The following is a 20,409-nucleotide window of genomic DNA, read 5'->3' as shown; positions in this document are numbered from 1 at the left end:
GTAGAATGCTACAATTTAAACAAAATGACCCTATTTATAAGTTTTGTGTAAACATTTTCACCATGTTTATTAGATTGATATCAAAGTATCTCAAGTGTAAGTTAGATGGATAGAGGAAGATAACTCAATTTATGGAGTTTCTACTTTAGTTTGGACTAGTAGTTGTGTATTTTTTTCCATGTTTTAAACTTTAGCCCTAGGGTTTCATTCTATTAAATAAATGCAATGAATTTAAGAATATGCAATAGTTGCCTTTAAATGAAAGATATTTGAGATCCAAAATAACTGAACAAGAAATGAAAAACTTTATACATGAAATTGAGAACAAGAAACAAAGAATTTTGTGCACATGGTAGATGGTCTAGCTAAAGTGGTTAGTGGTGTAGCATGTGCACTAGCTTGCTTTGTAAAAAATAACCTTTTGGGTTCATTCTAACCCTCTCTTCGTAATTGCAACTGTAGATGAAAATGATAGTTTAATTGTCATTTTGAGCTTATGTATTGTTTCAAAAAACTAGGCCCGGTTAAAGGGGGTTTGCTTGAAGTTGGTGTTCAAGTGAACCCTTTAAAATATTTAAAAATGTGGTAGTGAAAGGGTGTTTGCTCAAAGGTCTTGATGGGGGACCTTCATTCGAACAGGTTGGTTCGAACAAAGGCCCCTAGTCTGTATGAAGGATCTAAAGTACCTTCATTTGAACACCTTTGTTTGAACATAGGTGGTTGCTAATTTGTTTTTATGGCAACTTGATTTTTTGTTCGTGGGTGAAATTGTAATCCACTATTGTGGTATCACCCTCTTGAAAGTTGATGTAACCATCAAATAAATTATTTTTATCATCATTTTTAATTATGTGAAGATCCCAAGCTCTCTCTCCATTGGATTAAAGTTTTAGTTATGAGGTCTTTACCATTGCATACACTTTATGTTATAGCGCAATGTTGACTAATTGTCACGTGTCATTTGATTTAGCTCATATCCCTAGCCAATGTTGGTGATCGACCTCATTAATTTTTTTCCTAAGTGTTTATATTTGCATAGACCTTAGGTTGTAACTCCCACATTAGGCATACGTGTCACGTTTATATTCACTAGCAATTAATTTAAAGTTGTATGACTTTAAATAGTGTGTAAGGTGCTCAATGTGGGATCTTAGATCCATTTGCATGTATTGATTGATCTACACTAACTTTCTTAACATTTAGCTTCTCATTAGTGTCATTATTGCTCACTTGTAGTGAAGCTTGATGGTTCCATTTGTTTACAATGATGATCACATGGTCATCTCAAGTTTTTTTTTTTTTTTTAAAGCACTTGTGTTAATCTAAAAGGTTTTTCACACCTTGTTGCTATTTGATGCACACAAATTTCTTGGTTAGTAGTGATGTTTGAACCCTTTGTGTATAATTGTAATTACCTTACCATGAATTGCCTAAAGTCACTCAAGTTTTCTATCAAGCATGTCACTTGTGCAATTTATAACTGATGAGATTAACACCTGCAACTACCTCTAGACACCAATTATGCAATTTGCAACTAGCAAGACAAACTAAAATTTCGTACATTTGTTTAACTCAACCTTGTCACTAATCCTATATTTTTCTAAGTTGAAACTAATCAAAACTAAATTTTCTACCTCCTAATTTCCTACTCTCCAATGGAGATAACAATTAATACATTTTTTTAAAGAAAAATAATTTAAAAAAATATTTTTTACATTGGCACAAATTTCAAGACAAGCTAATTTGTAAAAAATAATTATTAATAATTCTTTTAATAATTTAATTAGCCTAGATAATTTTATGTGAAGACATTTTGTTTTCTTCATATATACAAGTTAATAAAACATAAGGTAAAGATACAATGTTAAGACAAAATGATCTAATAGTTGTTATAATATTTGTTAATTTAATGTCTAATATTTTTAATAATATTTCACTAATAATTGTAACTTTAAAATTGTTAATTTTGATGATGAGTATTAAAAATGAAATGAAATTTATTGTTTTGATTTAAAAACAACATGCTAGTGTGACAATATTTATAATATAACTTAACTTTAAACCTTAAACCTTAATTATAATTATAAGAAGGGAGGAAGCCACCTAGAATTTTGAGAGATTTAACCAAGTAGGAGAATTCTTCCATATAATTTCATTCTGGGAGATCAGTAAAAAGGAACCCAAAGGTGTTGCAGATATATATGCGGGATTTCTCACGCCATGATCTTCTCAGTTCCGTGCTCTCTTCTTGGAGTACCATAAACCATTTTGACCTACTAAACGTTCCCTTAAATCGCAATCATTTCATTTGATTTCGTCTTTAACTGCAAAAGAGGAGGGAAGGACAGAACGATCAAATACTTTTGTATTCACCTCATTTGAAAGAAAATCAGTAGTTAGAAGAACAGAACAGAAGAGAAATGGCGAAATCGTGCAAAGGGTTAGCGGCGGAGTTAGTCAAATGTCTTAGCGATTCTCCCTGCGTCAAGGTTACTTAATAATCCTCATCTAATTTCACCGTTTTTATTTGTTAGAGCTTTATTCTTTTTTGGATTTGTTAGAACTTTATTGCTATTTTTATTGAATTATTTTTCGCGAGCTTAACCATAAGCTCTCTCGTGACCCCTTTCATACGCCGTTATAAACATGTTTGCCTTGAATTAGTTTTATCAGATGTCGAGTGTTATTTTGTTTTTCAACATCTCTGTCATGAAGGAGTACTTGGAAAAGGAATAGGTTTAGGATACGGGTGTATCATTCACAAGCAGTTAGGAATTAGAGACTGTTAACAAAAAAGAGTTTTCATCAATGTTTCTGCATCAGAGTAACCTAGTGGTTTCCTGTAATTGACATAGCACAATTTTCTGTTCAGGTACTGCAATGAAGTTTTAGGAGGTTTTTGCAAGAAAATGCCCTCATGGTTTGTAATTTTTCTCCATGCTACAGCATTTTTTCAATTCCTAGTCTGACAATTGAATTTCGTTCATAAGCAAAGCAAGAGCTGTTAGGCAACAAGAATTGCTAAAATTTTTTCCTGCCTCGCTTTCATGGCACTCAAATTGCCTTTCCTAACAAGTCCCTGCCCTACAATAGAAGGAAAAGATTGCTCCACTTGTGGTCTTCAAAACAACAGATTGCACGGTAACCTGGGCATAAAAATAGGAGCAGCAGCGTCTCTCTGGGATCAGTGCTTAAGACGTAGATGAATGCCAAAGAGGAATAAAATCCTCAGTAAGAACGAGAAATATGCCGTTGCATTGTTAATTGAAGCTTCTAATTTTTAGCATAATATTCAGATTAGAACTAATCAAAAGAAGAGGCCCAAATAAATGCATTTGGGCTGCTTATCATTGAAGGAGGAGATAGATTTTCGAACTTTCATTTGATTTTAGTGACTAGATCCTCTTGTTTTCTAGCCCCTTTTTAAAGTAAACCAACCATCTACATCACTATCTCATTAAATTGTTTCTATTATATTTTTATTGAATCCAAACTGGAGAAGCAATAGATAAGAATCAAGATATATGGCGAAAAACTTAATTTACTCCATTCCTAATGGTTGTGAGTTGTGATTGTTGTAGTTATTTCTTTATGAAAATCCATTTTGAAAATAGGTTTAAAATTTAAATGGATGACCTTGTGATTAATTTTTGATGTTATCTCCCTTTTGCTAGGTTTCATTTGTATTTTTTTATAAGAATATGGTTTCTACAAGTAGAAGAACTGGTGGCAAACCAAGGGATCCTTGTTGGAACACAGGACACCAGGCGTAGGGCAAGGAGAGGTTATTTGTATCCATTGCTCTAAGCCTGTGAATGGTGGTATAAATCAACTCAAATATCACCTTGCACGGATCTCTTGCCAAGATGTTAGGCCATGTGAAGTAGCTACTTCAGAGGTTGAGAAGGAGGCAAAAGCACTTCTTGTAGCATATGAGCAAAGGAAAGCTGGTAAAAAGAGAACAGCTGAGGCAATGGCAGCCCCAATCCCAAATTTTAGTACTATAGGGTTACAAGGAGATATAGGGGACTCTTCTTCCATTGGGCCACAGATACAAGGATCAGGAAGTGCGGGCAGCCATAGTTCTAGTTTTTTTGTTCCTTGTAACACTCTTGGTGCACAATTTTTATTGGAAGGTATTGCATGTAATGGAGATTTGCAACATGAGGTAAAGTTAGCATGTGCAAGATTTTGGTACTATAATAATATTCCATTCAATGTTGCTTCTAGTCCTTATTGGGAACAATTGGTCAATGCATTGGCCATGGTAGGTAAGGGGTTCAAGGCCCCAAGTCATCATGAGTTGAGTGGGCCATTACTGAAGGATGAGGTTCAAAACACACACCAACTAGTAGAAGAACTCAAGAAAAAATGGTAAAGGAAAGGTTGCACCATTTTATTTGATGGGTGGACGGATGGTTGAAATAGGACACTCATCAATTTTTTAGTGGCTTTAGGAGGACAGCTAGTATTTTTAAAATCAATTGATGTCTCCCATGAAATAAAAATTGTAGAGACCTTGTGCAACATGTTGGATGAGGTGGTGATGGAAGTGGGTGTGCAAAATGTCATTCAAATTGTGACTAACAATGCAACTGCACATGTGGCAGTTGGTAAACTTTTAGAGGCGAGGCACCCAACATTAGTTTGGAACCCTTGTGTTGCTCACTATCTCTATCTACTCCTTGAGGACATGGGGAAACTAAGTTGGGTGAAGAATGTGGTTGAAGATGCAAGAAATGTCACAGAGTACATCTACAACCACATATGGGTTTTGAATCTTATGAGAGAGTACATTGATGGTAAGAATCTCATGCACTCTGGAGTCACAGACATTGCTACTAATTTCCTCACCTTGCATAGTATATTAGTTGCATTGCCCAACCTTAAGCGCATGTTTATGAGTGAAAGATGGTTGAAGAGTCCTTATTGTAGACAGGTTGAAGCAAAGAAGATGGTGAAGACCATTTTTGATGATAGATTTGCCAAAGTTACGGAGGAGGTCATCAATGTAAGTTTTCAAATTTCAGTTTTAATTTATCCTTTTATTTTCTAATATTACAGTTTGCTGATTTTGTTAAATTTTGTTATTTAGATGTTAGAACCGTTAGTTAGGGTTCTACGATTGGTGGATGGGTATCAAAGCCCCATGGGGTATGTATATGAGGCCATGAACAAGGCCAAAGAGGCTATTCAACATTTTTATGGGTCAAACAAGATCAAATATGAACCCATATGGCACATAATTGATTAGAGGTGGAACCAACAACTCTATCAACATATTTATGTTGCTGCCTATTATTTGAATCCCAAGTTTTATTTCTTTCCTACTTTCAAAGAAGATGCCGAGGTTCTTCTTGGCCTCAACATATGTATTGAGAGATTGGTTGATGATGAGAAGCTTCAAGGCCTCATACTTGATGAGTTATAGAGTTATAAGAACGCTGATGGGCCATTGTTTTCTTCACCTAGTGGCATTCGTAGAAGAGCCACTTTGCAACTAGGTAAAAATAACATGTGTTTAGTTTTATTTTACCGTTTATTTTAATTTTAAAGTTTATTAAAATCTTTACGAAGTTATAAATGGCAATTGTTATCTTTGCAGATTTGTGGTGGGAAGACTGGTGTTTTTGAGGTCATTCACACAAAAAATTTCAATAGGTTGACTTAAAAGCGCTTGAATGATCTTGTTTATGTGCGGTACAACCTTAAGTTGCATGAAAAGAAGGTACATGAGCAATGTTCACATAAAGCATTCGACCGTAATAACATTGATTTATATTTTGATTGGATTGCTGAGCTCGATGATGTTGATGTGGATCCATTGCTAAGTAATGATGAGTGAGTTGACTTGGAGAGGAAGGCAATTGAATGGGAAGCAAAAATGGTAACATATGAGGAGGCAAAAGGAAAGGTTGGTTAGCCATCAGAGGCAGATTCCACACATACACATTTTGATCCTATCACAAGTTGAGGCTCCTATTGAGAATATTGTAGCTGTACCATCTACTTCACGAGCGTCCAAATAGCGGCAACAAACTTTTTTGAATTTTAGTCGTAGACAAAATTAATGATTTATAATTTTTATCGATAGCAAAACTTGAAATCCATATTAATTCAAAGGTTGAATTTTTTTTTTCTGTCTGTGATATGTATTAAACTCAAATTTTGATTTCTATAATGTAAATCAATAATATGTTCTACAAATTCAGTATATATGTGTGTTTTTTAAGAATATTCTAAAAAATTATGTATTTTCAAATGTTCGATAAATTTGCCGATTTTTTTCCCAAGTTTTGCTCGAGTCCCCAATTTCTAGAAATTTTGGGCTTGTTGAGTTATTGTCGAGTCCTAGTTTTTTAACTATGGTCCAAACTGTATGTAGTTCAACATCTTTTTTTCTATTGCCTTTATGCCTATTCAATATGGGAATTTACACTTGGAAGGGCATACATAATGGGATAAACCTACAATCTACACAATTTTTTTCTAGGTTTTATTCTCTGATTTTCATGGGAAGAAGACATTGCATGTATATTTGATTAGTACATCTCAAAAAGAGGAATTGGTAATCCAATAAAGATTAAAGCTATCAGATTTCCACAATCCATGCTATAAATTTCTTGATGCTTCTGGATTAGATTGTGAAATCACACTCTGTGATTCATCATCAGGATGAGAGAAGAGTTCAAAGGAGATGAAAGATTACAAGTTGCAGATCTAGACTGAATATAAAGATGAGAGAGGAGAGAGAGAAAGAAAGCACAAGGGTTAAGGTAAGGAAAAATAATATTCAGTCTAGATCTGCAACTTGTCATCTTTCATCTCCTTTGAACTCTTCTCTCATCCTGATGATGAATCACAGAGTGTGATTCGAAACGTTGATGATAAAAAATAAAATAAAAATTTGCACACAATCTAATCCAGAAGCATCAAGAAATTTAATCCAATAAAGAGCTCAAATACAAAGCACAACATTGTTATTACCAATTTAATCTACGAATGGCGTTGACTCTATAAGTATGATTTATTAGAGACTTGCAAACTGATGGAATAATCCATTCCACTATAAATCACAATGGCTACAAGTGGGGCCAGCTGTTTGCAGTGTCCCCAATTTAGACCCCCAATATTTTTGCTCTCTTTTCCACCAAATATTCTGCAGGAGTCCACATGCAACCAAATAATGATATATAATCACCTTTCATGGTACTACTTTGAAAATTATGGACACGTTAACTTATATTTAAGGTTGGAATTTAAAATACATGATACTGTTTCAAATTTTTTACATGTTTCACATGCATTTTGGATTGCTCCTAAAGCATAATCACCTCCTCTTTAGCACATATCTCTAACTCTGAGTTACATATCCTAACTCAAGTGTATGAGAAATTACAAGAGTTAAATGTCCTAACTCAAGTGCATGAAGGCTCAAATTGAGTTAACTGGCCTAACCCAGTTTGATTGATTGTCCACCTTGGGTTATATCGTAACCCAACATGAACTATTTCCAACTTAGCTCAAATAAGAGGTTAATTCAATGCCATCACCCATCAATTACTTTCTTTGTCCGTTTCCACAATATCTTGTTTGTATCAGTGTTTAAGAGCCTCACCAGTTAGGATGTTATCAATAAATTCCCAAATCCTTTTAGTCTCACACAAAGCTCACAACCAAGGTTTGAACAGTAGGCTTAAGTGTTCTTTTAAACCAGCTCAATTAGAAAACCCTAGTTTTAAGTTTAACATATTCATCCATAGCTTTTGACATATCTTTTTCTGTGTTTTAATAAGTGGAAAATGGAAAGAACTTTCAGACACTTTCATAAAGATGAAGAATGAAGAAAGATAGTTTTTGTTAGGGAAAATGGCAAATGCACCAGGTTATTCTATATCATTTTACTTATCTTTTTCTATGTTTTAATATGTTCAAATGGAAAGAACTTTCAGACACTTTCAAAAAGACGAAGGATGAAGAAAGATAGTTTTTGTTAGGAAATGTGACAAACACACCAGGTTAGGGGTGCACCTTCATAAGGGATTTAAAAAAGTACACATACAGGTGTGTGTGTGTGTGTGTGTGTAAGCATGCACATTCAGGAAAGGGCAATGCAAAGTGGAAATATGAAATTTATAAACTAAGTTCAAAGGTGCATGTGTGAAGGAGATTTGCATGCTTGACGAAGATGGGAGCATAATTTAAATTTCAAATGTTCAAAGAGCTGCTGTCAGGGGTGCATGTGAGGATGAAGTGCATACCTTTGGGAAGTAGACGTTTTAAATGAAAAATTGGCTAAATATGTCATGAAGCATGCCCCTTTTCAAATTCAAATCATGTTCATATGTCTAGATATGCAGCTAACAAAGTAAGTTCAAATTACCTATTGTGAAGTACACATTTGTTAATAGAGACCGATGCATCTGGGTGTGTGCAACTGAGGAAGGAAGATCAAAGTTTTAAATTGCCATGGTCAAGGGTGCATTTAACAAGGCAGAAAAAGTGTTTGAAGCTAAAAGACAAATTCCTTTTAAAACGTGTGTGCTAGGTAAAGGGCTGGACAAGTGAATTATTGAAGTCTAAGTTGCTTTACAGGATGTGCAGCCGGTGTATTTGGGCACACTTCATAAAGGAAGAAGTACAGTTTTCAAATGCTGTATAGCGAAACATAGACTGTCTTAATGTGCACCTCATAAAGAAAGAAGTACGGTTTCGAAATTCAGATCAAACATTAGTTATTAGTTGTGTGTGGGATAAATAAGTGTGCACTTCATAAGGTGCAAATCAGAAGATCAAACATCAGTACTCTGGTGTGTGTGTGGAGCTGAAGTGCATTCGTCAAATAGGAATAAATTCAGAATCAAATCAAGCAATCAACTGGCATACTTAGGTGCGTTCCTAAGCATGTAGGGTGCACATAAACAAAGGAAATTTTAAAAGTTTAGATTGGATTTACCGTTCATGGGTGCACATTTTGCAATGGAGGTGTGAAATCAAGTTTCAGATAACAATATATAGGTACATGTGGCATGGACAGTGGTGTACCTGTCAAGGTGGAATACAAGTGTGAAATCCAAGGTTTGGTGCATGGACTAAGTTTGTAATCTTAGTATGGAAGGGCACATTTATACATATGCCTTGGCTTTTGGAATGAAAAGTGTGCTGATTATATAGACAAGGGTGCACATATAAAGGGAGGATGACTTGCAGATTTTCTTAGAAGAGTTTTATTAATAGATGTCAATCCATACACAGCTGACTAGTTATCAATAAAGCAGATGCATCTATTATCCAATGAGATGGCGCCTACTTTGACAGAGTCCTCTAAATTTAACTCCAATTCATAGCCTTCTACAGAAGCAATGTACAACAGAACTCCAAAGTAGAGCGTTGGAATGCCAAGTTTCAGCAGAGTTTGTTAGTAGTAGAATGCTTAAGAGCAGAATACAAAATTTCAGAAAATTGTGAAGAGCAGAGCAGTATGTTAGTACTTAGTAGTGATTTATATCAAGGAGGATGGTTTCAGTAGGGCACTCTAACAATTTTCATCAATAGTCAACAAATTTCAATTATTCTTTCATCAACATACAACTGTTTATATTCAGTGATGTTTAAATCAGAATTTCATAATTTCAAACAAAAGGCAGTGCTAGGGTTTTTTGATACATCTTCTGTTGTCACAAATTATTCAAGCTTTTCAAAGTGCTTAGGGATTAGTTACCTTTTTAACAAAGTTGCAAGGTTCTAGGAATTCAGATTTTCATAACATGCACCTAATGTTTCAAAATATGAACAAAGATGATAAATTCATCATTATGTTGGCAATCTTTTCCAGGCTGCTAGGGTCTGTTATGCTTCTAGTGGGTGTTCATTAGCCAAAAAACAAGATATCAGCATGTATAATTCCTTTGTTTTAACTTTATAGAGCAAATAGTGATAGGTTATCATTCCCTCTTCCGGTTGAAGCGTTTCAATGATAGATTGTTAGAATACATGGATGATGAGCAAAGAAGGGTGTTAGCACACTTACGGTTGCATATTTTCTATAGGGTTTGATGCAGAGAAGACAACAGAGGAGGGATTTTCAGATCCAAAGCATCAAGAAAATTTTGACGTTTAAGAGGTTTTCTGGATTATCATCCAGAGTTGCCTATCCAATGCCTATTTTCTGGTAGTATTTTTAATTTTCATCATTTTAAAAGGGAAAACCATATATTGGAAAATTAGTTTTAGCTGGATCTATTTATAACTCATGCTATTTTTAGCAGTCTCTATTTTGGGTCAGTGATCTTTTTGAGGATGCTAATTTTTGATCATCTATTTTTAAGGGTCAATTTTTGGGTCTCTTGTCATGCAAGAGATACGAGCTTTAAAAGATAGTTTGTGATTTCAAGTGACAGTTTAATTGACAATCTTATGGTTTTAGATTTAGTTTAGTGGATGAAATTTAGTAATAAAGATTACATTGCATGGAATGAAGTTATTCCTAGAGTAGAAGTTGCAATTAGTTTATTTCATTTAATTTCATGCAATATTTTGTAACTTTATAAATGAGTGTCAGTTTGCACTTAGTTTCCTAATGGTGATTTTCATGCGTATGTTGTTGAAATTGCTGTTCACTAGTATTTATTAGCCGATAGACTTAATAAGTGGACTTGCAAGTCCACAAACTGCCAGTATACCTGTCTCACTCCTGGAAACATCTTTCAGTCTTTCTGAAAACTATTTCCCAGTTGCTGTTAAACATCTACGATATGTCATTGAAGAAAGTGGTTTTGTAAAATGCATAAATGATGGAGGACTTCCTCTGCCTGTTTTAGCTGGATCCATAGATAGCCGGTCTCCGACATGCTTCTAAGCCTGCTCAACGTGTCCTGCAAAAACTGTGCCCAAACATAGCTGCCCTGCATTATTTTCTTGGTGCATTTGTTGACATTCTCCATCTCTCTGTCTTCCATTGAGGGCACAATATTTTGATACTCAGTTATGTTTATATATGTTTAATGAAGGATTTTGATACCCAGAATGGACATTTGTCATATACTTATTGTATTGTGAACTTAGTTTTAAAGAATCTGTAATTTTGGGCAAATTTGGGAGTTGGAACTTAAGTTATGCTACTGCCGAGGTAACTGAGGATGTCAAAGGTTCGCCATCAATGAAGGTAGTAGTTAAAGTTTTTGCATGCATGCAGAACCAAACTATTCAGCGTCAATTCAGTTCAAGCAGCAGCAAATATATCATTGATGGCTGCAGAGTACTTAAGAATTGCAAAATGCAAGGGCTGGTGCCATAATATAGAAAATCAGAACCAAGTACCACTTCAAAGGAGGGAAAATGACAGGCATTACTCCAACAAAAATTGCTGCAAAGCCTACATAACCCAAAGCTGCAACCCAAAATGGTATTCCATCCTTCATGAATATTGCTTCTTTTATTTTCTCCTCATTTGATTTCACATGTCATTAACTGCTATTAAAGGAAAAAGTTGTTAGACCTGCCAAGTACAACAACACCAATCGCTACACATGATATCCACCAAAGAATTCTAAATGATGCTGAAATCAAGTGATAACTAAATGCATCATCTAGTTTTTAATATTCCAATTTACCATTTTTATATGATACAAACTGAAGATCACACTAAAACATTTGCAAACAAGAAATGAAAAATGGAAAAGGATACAACTACAGTTAAAGAGAAGCAGGTTAATCATCAAAGTACCATAAAAGATAAAGTTATGAAAAAGGGTGAAAAAACAAAAAGAAAATAAAGAGAATACCATTTAAAACTGAAAGCAAAAATTTACATATATAAATTATCATTGCCAACCAATAGCAGTAAAAATAGATGGTAGAGGCAGCTTTAAGCTCACCACCAAGCAAGACCCTGATTTGGTGCATGAATGGCCTTTAAAAGCCCACAAAGCGTTTGTTTTTGTATTAACTTTTGTATTATCATATGCCTCCACTAATGGAGTATGCAGACCTTCACCATTAGGCCTACTTGGGCTCTATTAAGGAAGATGTCAATATGATTTGAGAAAAAATATAATTGTCAAGGGTAGCTAACTTGCCACAAATTGCAAGAAACAGCATGGTATGGTTATGTTTTATCTCTCTACTCCTCATGACCCTTGAATAGATATTATAATAAAATAAGGTCCTTGACATAATGTAGAAATTCTCGTGGTTTGTATTGAGAACCCACATTTGTTAACTGTCTTATGAACATTAGACTAAGATTAATTTAAAAGACACGATGCACTTTGTTTTTACCTGGTTTAGTTTTTGTTAAGCATGCCAAAGATAGGGTTAAAAGTATCTTGATCTACTTGGAAAATAAGCATTCAATATCGTGTCTGAAAAAGTCTTTCACTTGAGGTCAATCACAGATCTATTGTACATTTGCAGCTCTCAATCTGGCTAAGCAGTAAGAAACTCAGGTGACAAATTATACATTGAATCTTATTTCCTTTAGCTATATGCACCTATAGGAAATAGATGGTTGTTAATATGGTTAGCATTTATTGTAGTTGTACTTGAGCACTATGAAGACAATGGTCATTAACTGTGTTCCTGGACTCTTTGTAATGTCTCCTTTTTGGATTGCCCTAAATCTTGCCCTAAAATCACAATTTCCATTAAAAATAAGAAATATAATATAGTTTGAGTTATAACTTTACCAATTAAAATGTTTTAAGCGAGATAAACCCTGATTTAGGTCCTCCATGTTAGACAGTATTGGAAATATAATTCATAAGATCATTTATTATTACAAGGGTTAGGGATCACACACACACACACACACACACACACACATATATATCAATCATCTTTATCCATTTAGATAAATCATGTAATATCTATAGTTCATTTTTAGTGTTCAACCATAATAGGGTTTGATTGAGGGGAGCATGGTATGGTGCCCAAAGCATCCTTCACACTAAGCCCAAGGGCAGATACAACACTCCTTGGTCTTCATGTGGCAGGCACGTCAGCCATCCAACATGGTGTGGTCTACCTAGTAGGGGAGCTCATCTCTGCCCTCCCGATTCATGTCACCTATTCGCTCGCCTATGATTGTGACTTATCTTAATTCAATTCCAACAATCAACCATCGGAGAGGTTGGATAGGAAACTGCAATAGGGCACCCAGAAATCCTCTTATCTAAGCTCGAGGGCAAAATACAATACCCCCTTGGCCCACATGTGGTAGGCACTTCAGCCATCCATTATGGGGTGGCCTACTTAGATAGGAATTTTGTATCTGCTCTCCCTCCATGTATGTCCTTACGCACCTCTACATGATTGCTTGTTTGGGAAATAAGTAACTTAATGAAGAAGGGATAGCATTTCATATTATTGCCAATACAAAATATATGTATTAAATATACTACCACAATGCATACCACAATATTTATTATATCACCCAAATTGCTGAATGGGAAATCATGTTCTTATATTAGAGATAGTCTGATCTGAATGCCTTTATCTTGTTCAATCTTCCTTGATACTTTCCTTTAAATGGAGTTCTCCTTTATATAGCCTTCGATTAGTAAGGGTAATGTTCCTTCCCACGATCATAACCCCTTTAAGAGAGGTGCCTTTTCACACTGTCCTTTGCTTCTTAACGAATTGCTGTTGTAAACATCAGATCGCTGCCTTAATATATTCATCTCTTAACTATAGCTAATAACAGATCCCTGTGGTAATCATATGAGGTCGCTGCCTTAATGAACTCACTCATCATATGTATATGTGCCTTATAGAAACTGCTGAGTATACACCAACCTTTATATCAATGCAGGGTCAACTCAATCACTTTCTCTTTGCTGTTTGTCTGGGTCCAATTTAGGTTTTCAGAAGATTGTCAAGTCTTTGAAACAAGACATTTTTCTTTTACTAAGGATGGTGTGAGTGTTTGTTGTCATGGCGGGTGCATGATAGATGCTTTCCCTAGGTGATGCATAGCTGTGGATTTTTTTTCGTACATCAGTGGATCCATCAGCCAAGGCCACTTTAAAGCCCTTAAAATCCTTTGTTTCTAATTTCATTATTGCAACAAAGCTTTCGTTGATAAAGTTGTGGGTTGCCCCACTATCCACAAGGGCGGTTACTTTTTGTCCTTTTTATAACACTTCTGATTCGGAAAGGATGATGCTTGGAGGCTCTAGAGATGGCAGCTAGGGTTCCATGTTCTTCATCGCACCTCCTTTTTTTGCTTGGGTTTTTCTTTTCTTCTTCCCACGCCTCTTCATCGGACATTGTCTCTATATTATGTGCTTGGCTTCTCTTTCCACATGTGTCGTGGCCCCCATTCCTTCCTTGCATTTGAAGCACAAACCTTTCTTGTTTAGGTCTTCTCATTGGCTTTTAAGGTTTTCGCGATTACAAACATGCCCATACTCCCATTTTCCCTATCATTTGAAACATAATTTTCCTTTTCGAAATTCTTCGTGGTCATTTTTAGGAGGAAATTCCCTTTCATGCCAATTTTTCTTTGGGGGATTTGGTGTGTGTGTTTGATGAGACTTTTTGTGTAGGGCTCGTCTTTTGATGATGTGATTTCCAACCTTGATGCTTTTTGAATTGCATCTTCAAGTGTTGTAGGATCAATAGCCCGCAGATTGATTCTTTTAACACTTCTAAAAATGGGTATGTGAGTCTACTTTGAGAAACCTTTGGTAACATGACTGGAAGTTTTTGGAATTTAGTGGCATAATCTTTGGTTCCATGTTGTCTTAATTGTGTGTGCTCTTTACAGTACCATTCGGGGTGCTTTTTATCAAATCTTTTGATAAGTTTTTGAGTGAATTCATTGTAAGTTGTTCATGGGCAGTTCCTTCCAAATGTAGAATGGCAAATTTAATAGTGTCTTCCTTTGTCATGGAACTAAGTGAGAGATAGGTGTCCATCTTTTGGACCCCTGAACATGTCGTGACTCTTCTAGGTCCATCAAAGTTGGGAATTGTCATTTTAATTACCCTTTGTCTTAAATCTTTGTCAGGTTGGCCTCTTTCCCCGCTAGGCGCATTTTGTGTTTTAGCATCATAATCTAAAGGAAACATCTCCTAATTTCGGGGTCTAGTCTTGATTATGCTTCAATAATTTCATCAATATTGTTAATGGGTCGATTATTTTCTGCTTCCTCTATTGTGTGTTCTCCCCTAGGTATGAAGGAAGGTCTTTTTGGCCTAGGGGTTGATCCCCTTGGTGGTATGTTGTTATATTCTGAATGATTAGAGTTTAAATCTCTTTCGTTTGTTTGGTTGGGTTGAAAGGTATTGATTGTATCATTCATATTTTGTAAGGTTTGGAGGAGTGTTTGCGTTGTCCTTGCATTGTGCTCCATGAAGACCCTCATTTCATGTCGCAACTGTTCACCCATTTTATTTCCTTGAGTAGAGTTATTATTTGTTGCTAGTCATTTCTTTTCCCTTTCCAATGCTCTTTGAGCTCTTTGACTCTCTTGCATCAACTATCTTTCACAGGGTGGTAGGGACAATGCTCTGATGCCAATTGTAATGTCCCCTTTTGGGATTGCCCTAAATCTTGCCCCAAAATTACAAGGTCCATTAAAAATAAGAAATGTATTATAGTTTGAGTTATAACTTTACCAATTAAAATGTTTTAAGCAAGATAAATCTTGGTTTAGGTCCTGCATGTTAGACAACATTGGAAATATAATTCATAGACCAAAATTTTTTGAATGAGGGGAGCATGGTAGGGTGCCCAAAGCATTTCTCACACTAGGACCAAGGGAGGATACCACACCCCCTTGGCCCATATGTGGCAGGCACGTAAGCCATCCAACATGGGGTGGTCTACCTAGTGGGGGAGCTCGTCTTTGCCCTCCCATTTCATGTCACCTTATTCGCCCGCCCATGATTGTGACTTATCTTGATTCAATTCCAATAATCAATTGTCGTAAAGGTTGGAGAGGAAACTGCAATAGGGCGCCCAAAAATCCTCTTATCTAAGCCCAAGGTTGGAATACAATACCCCCTTGGCCCACATGTTGTAGGCACGTCACCCATCCATCATGGGGTGGCCTACTTAGAAAGGAATTTCGTATCTGCTCTCCCTCCTTGCATTTCTTCACTCACCTCTACATGATTGCTTGTTTGGGTAACTTAATGAAGAAGGAATAGCATTTCATATTATTGTCCATACAAAATATATGTATTAAATATACTACCACAATGCATACCACAATATTTATTATATCATCAAATGGAGTTCTCCTTTATATAGCCTTCGATTAGTAAGGAAGGGTTATGTCCCTTCCCACGATCATGGCCCTTTTTAAGAGAGGTGCCTTTTCACACTGTCCTTTGCTTCTTAACTAATTGCTGCCTTAATGAAATCACCTCTTAACTATAGCTAATAACATATCTCTGTGGTAATCATGTGAGATCACTGCCTTAATGAACTCACTCATCATATGTATATGTGCCTTATAGAAACTGCTGTGTATACACCAACCTTTATATCAATGCAGGGTCAACTTGATCACTTCCTCTTTGCTGTTTGTCTAGGTCCGATTTAGGTTTCAGAAAATTGTGCAGTCTTTGAAACAAGACAATTTTCTTTTACCAAGGATGGTGTGAGCATCTGTTGTAATGGCGGGGGCATGAGACTCTTGAATGGGGTAATAGAAAATTAAATAATATGGTCATCATCTAAAGGGGTGTTTCACATGAAGAATCATGTTCCAACAATATGTCAAAACATATATAGATTTTAATTATCATATAACTAATTATGCAATTATAGTAGTTGCTTCTGGATTAGATTGTGTTCAAGAATTTTTGCATCAACATTTCGGATTACACTCTGTTATCCATCATCAGGATGCTAAAGATAGCATAAGGAGATAATTATGCAATCTTAAAATACTTATAAGTTTTACTTGAATATCCTATCAGCGTATCCCTTGAACCTCCTATAGGTACTTGTGCTAGTTATTTTTAACCTAGAATTCCTTATCATTTGCTATAATTCACTAATTTTTATGTTGCTTCTAAATTGCTATTGAGATGTTTTTGTTTTTGTAATGTGTGTTGAAGTAGACAAATCACTTAAAATGATTTTGCAAGATTTGTATTACAAATTTGCCTGAAATGGAGATTGTAGCTTTGTACTAATCCTTCATTTCAATTTACCAATCCTTCATTTCAATTTACCAATGCATTTAAATGTATTCACAATCCTTATGTGTACTTGCATTTGCGAGTCTGTGCTTTTAGGTGAACAATGTAAACATGCAGTAAGTGTATGTTTTTTTTTGAATAAAAAATCATTAAAAACCCTTTGCTTTTAAGGGTGTATCAGCCTCTGCCCTAGGTGAATCCAAAAGACACATTTTAGATTTACTTAAGATGAGCATCAACTACCCTAGAAAACATTGCATAAATTGTAAATAGCAAATACATATTGTTCAGATTAGTTTAGTTTTTGTTTAGAGACAGCTTCACCCGCTAATTCAAAGAGAAGTTCTACTGCACATATGTTCCATTTATTGTTGCATTGAAAGATGTGAATTAAATTGCTCACACATTGGCAATGTCATTCTAACCAACCTAAATATTTGTACTCACTTTCACTCCTTTATGCCTTAGTAACAGTTATTTTATTGCTTGCCTCAAGACTACAGTGCTAAACAATGAGCGTACAATTACTTGCAGCATGCCTCAAGACTATAGTGCTAAACAATGAATGTACAATTACTTGCAATATAAAGCAAACATTATCAAATCTGTGTTATTGATATAGGATATGTGGAACGTGTTTAATTATACTTCAGTCTCCAAGACTTATCAATACTGAAATAAAGGAAAACAACGATTGCAGTACCAAACATAACTTCTCAAAATACCGAGGTAAAACATCAAGACTAAGTTTAATATACGCATGACCATGTGCATGTATGATCCCAATTCAACTTTTATCAGTCCAATTTTCACATAAAACCAATAATCATTTTCTGAAATCATTATCAATGATTAGGATTCATGTACACAGTTAAATGTCAATACCTGATGCATATCAATTTCAATTCAGAACATTTTGTCTTGTGAGACAATGATACTCTTGTTGTTAAATCCATGGTACCAGGAGATCTGTCTCCTACCCCCTGAGACACATCTCGGAGACAGAGATGTGTCTTCAATACCAGAGACTTCTCTGGAAACTTCCCAACATATAGGGTGCTTTTGGCTGCCATCTCCTGCCGTCTTCAAAGTCTCCCTACCAAAAAATGATGTTTCTTACCAAAAAACTTAGGGCGAAATGCGGTAAGAGGCAAAAAATGAAGGCAAATAAATAAAATAAGCCTGCAGCAAAGCGAAGTCATAGGGAAAGAACTAATAAGGAAACCACACCGTGGGAAGACAAAAATGCATGCAAAGTTATAGTGACCAGATCTATTGACAGTGTAGACTTTTTAGAGGGACATAAACAATTGTATGATTGATTTCCTGTCATTGGAATGGTCTAAAGAGAAATTGACTTTACTATTTAGCTGACAATATCGAGTGTTCTGAACACCAATATTACCTTACTTTCACTGAAACATTTAGACTGGCTACAGTACCACCAGTATAAGCAATTTTAATTTCAATTTTTGTTCAATGTTAAAGTTAATGGTAAATTTTACCACTGTTCTTGTTTTCAAAGTTATGTCATGATATTTTCTGGAAATTATTAAATTATATTAAAAAAATTTGGCATCTTCAAATACCCTGTCTCCTATTTTTGAAAATTAGCCGTACCAGTACTGGTACTAGTATCTGATGTCTCCAAGTACCCCCTCTCCTGGTAACCTTGTTGTTAACCTTATAGAACTACGAGACAATGACCTACAGATAAGAGATCGCTGCATCCTTCATCTTTGTAATATATATTGGAAAAAGCATAAGTTGACATGACAAATCATTCTATATTTGAACACCTTCAAGGAAACGTGAATAAGGCAATGCACATGGTGTTTCCAAGACTTAGACAGTTTCTATTTCCTAAATACAATACAAGAGTCACGCGGGTGATAATATATTATATACAATTTCACTGCTACTCTGCTGCAGGATTGTTCATGAAACTTATTTAGCATATGTGACTAAGCAGGTGATACGAATACCATTAAGACAACAATAAGCACGACATACTGACATTATGCAATTCATAAACTTCATTCAGTAATCAAGCCACTATTACATATAGCAGAAATCTTGCAATCCGTCATAAAGAACTTAGAGAGCATTGAATTCTCTACAACACTGTCCAAATCACTCATAAAGATTCCCCCCATGATACCATCTAGGATTGCATGATAGCCAAGAGTTAGGAGTGCAAATAATTCCCAACCATGGATCATCACCCAGAACTTTTGCCCAGGTAAGGTAAACACAAATCCATAGGAAATAATGACAAGTAAAATGCATTTCCATCAATCCAAAATACCAAACACAACAATGTTCCCATGGCATATGCATTCCATCAAGTTGGTAATTCCTGTAGGCTTGGTGTCTAATATTGTGGTCAGGAAGACACCAGGAGTGTCCAATGTATCTGTATAATGCATTTTTCTCCTAGTGCTCCTTATCATCCTGATGATGGATCACAAAGTGTGATCTGAAAAGTTGATGCAAAAAAACTCACACAATCAAATCCAGAAGCATTATACAGATACATTAATGGATTGTGGAAATGTAATGACATTGAAGACACCAGGGGTTTAGTCCTTGCTGAATGTCAAATGTTAGGTGAACAAACAGAACAAAAAACTCCAAAGGAACCAGTCAGCAGTCAAAAAGGAAACCCACAGTCCCAGTAGCAAAGAGAGACAGTGGTTAAACAAATCCATACAAGATGACAAATGCAAGAGACTTCTATGAAATCGACTAAGTAGAGGGTTCTCAACCCTTGTAGGATTGACCCTATAGGCATTATTTGCATGGAGAGGAGGATCAAAACATACCTCCAAAGAACAAGAGTCAAACAAGAAAACATAAACAACTTGCCATTGCTCAAGCCTCAAATAACCTTATAAATTTCATTTAGAAGAAGGATAATAAAGCATAAAATATTAAAAAATGGAAGTCATTATACATCTTATCTAGATTCTTTCAAAGATGCAAGACTTCCTAGAAATGCATAGACTTTCTTCTAGCTTCAAAATCTAACTCGAGCAATCACTTTAGCAAACCCAAGATTGAATACAATATTCTTCTTTAAACTATTTTTAATGCTAAACTGCCTGCTGTGCAGTCACTATCCCCATCACAAAGAAAAGATCGCCATCTATCCTTCGAGAGAATGATCTCCATGATAACAGTTTAGACCCCAGAGAAATATCCTTCTATTTCCTCCCGTTTTTATTTTATTTTTCATTATTTTTAACCATTG

General features: G+C 35.4%; 2 protein-coding genes across 5 annotated transcripts in view; both read left to right on the top strand.

The window, feature by feature from the left end:
• The first annotated feature begins 2,097 nt into the window (after positions 1-2,097).
• Positions 2,098-20,409, top strand: part of LOC131040323 (mitochondrial protein pet191 homolog) — a 70,804-nt gene continuing 52,492 nt past the window's right edge. Inside the window, exon 1 of one of the 4 annotated variants that reach the window (XR_009104810.2) lies at positions 2,098-2,489. Coding sequence is in view for 3 of the 4 variants with exons in the window: in XM_057973221.2 (XP_057829204.1) it covers positions 2,421-2,489 (69 nt within the window). In the remaining variant the exon portion in view is untranslated. The remainder of the gene's footprint in view (positions 2,490-20,409) is intronic. The other 3 variants (XM_057973221.2, XM_057973220.2, XM_057973219.2) reach the window with 3 other exon arrangements.
• LOC131040322 (uncharacterized) lies at positions 3,661-5,498 on the top strand. The gene is made up of 2 exons (XM_057973218.2): positions 3,661-5,011; positions 5,096-5,498. Exons 1-2 carry the CDS (start codon positions 4,529-4,531, stop codon positions 5,252-5,254), a joined length of 642 nt encoding a protein of 213 aa, XP_057829201.2. The 5' UTR covers positions 3,661-4,528; the 3' UTR covers positions 5,255-5,498.

This window comes from Cryptomeria japonica, chromosome 4, assembly GCF_030272615.1.
Source record: "Cryptomeria japonica chromosome 4, Sugi_1.0, whole genome shotgun sequence".
Classification (NCBI taxonomy): Eukaryota; Viridiplantae; Streptophyta; class Pinopsida; order Cupressales; family Cupressaceae; genus Cryptomeria; species Cryptomeria japonica.
Note: the sequence above shows the minus strand (reverse complement) of the source record. Positions and strands in the feature narration are given on the sequence as shown.

Coding starts and splice junctions, on each gene's coding strand:
- LOC131040322 (XM_057973218.2), top strand. CDS start 4,529: ATGTTGGATGAGGTGGTGATGGAAGTGGGTGTGCAAAATGTCATTCAA. Junction 5,012..5,095: donor TTACGGAGGAGGTCATCAAT/GTAAGTTTTCAA, acceptor TTTGTTATTTAG/ATGTTAGAACCGTTAGTTAG.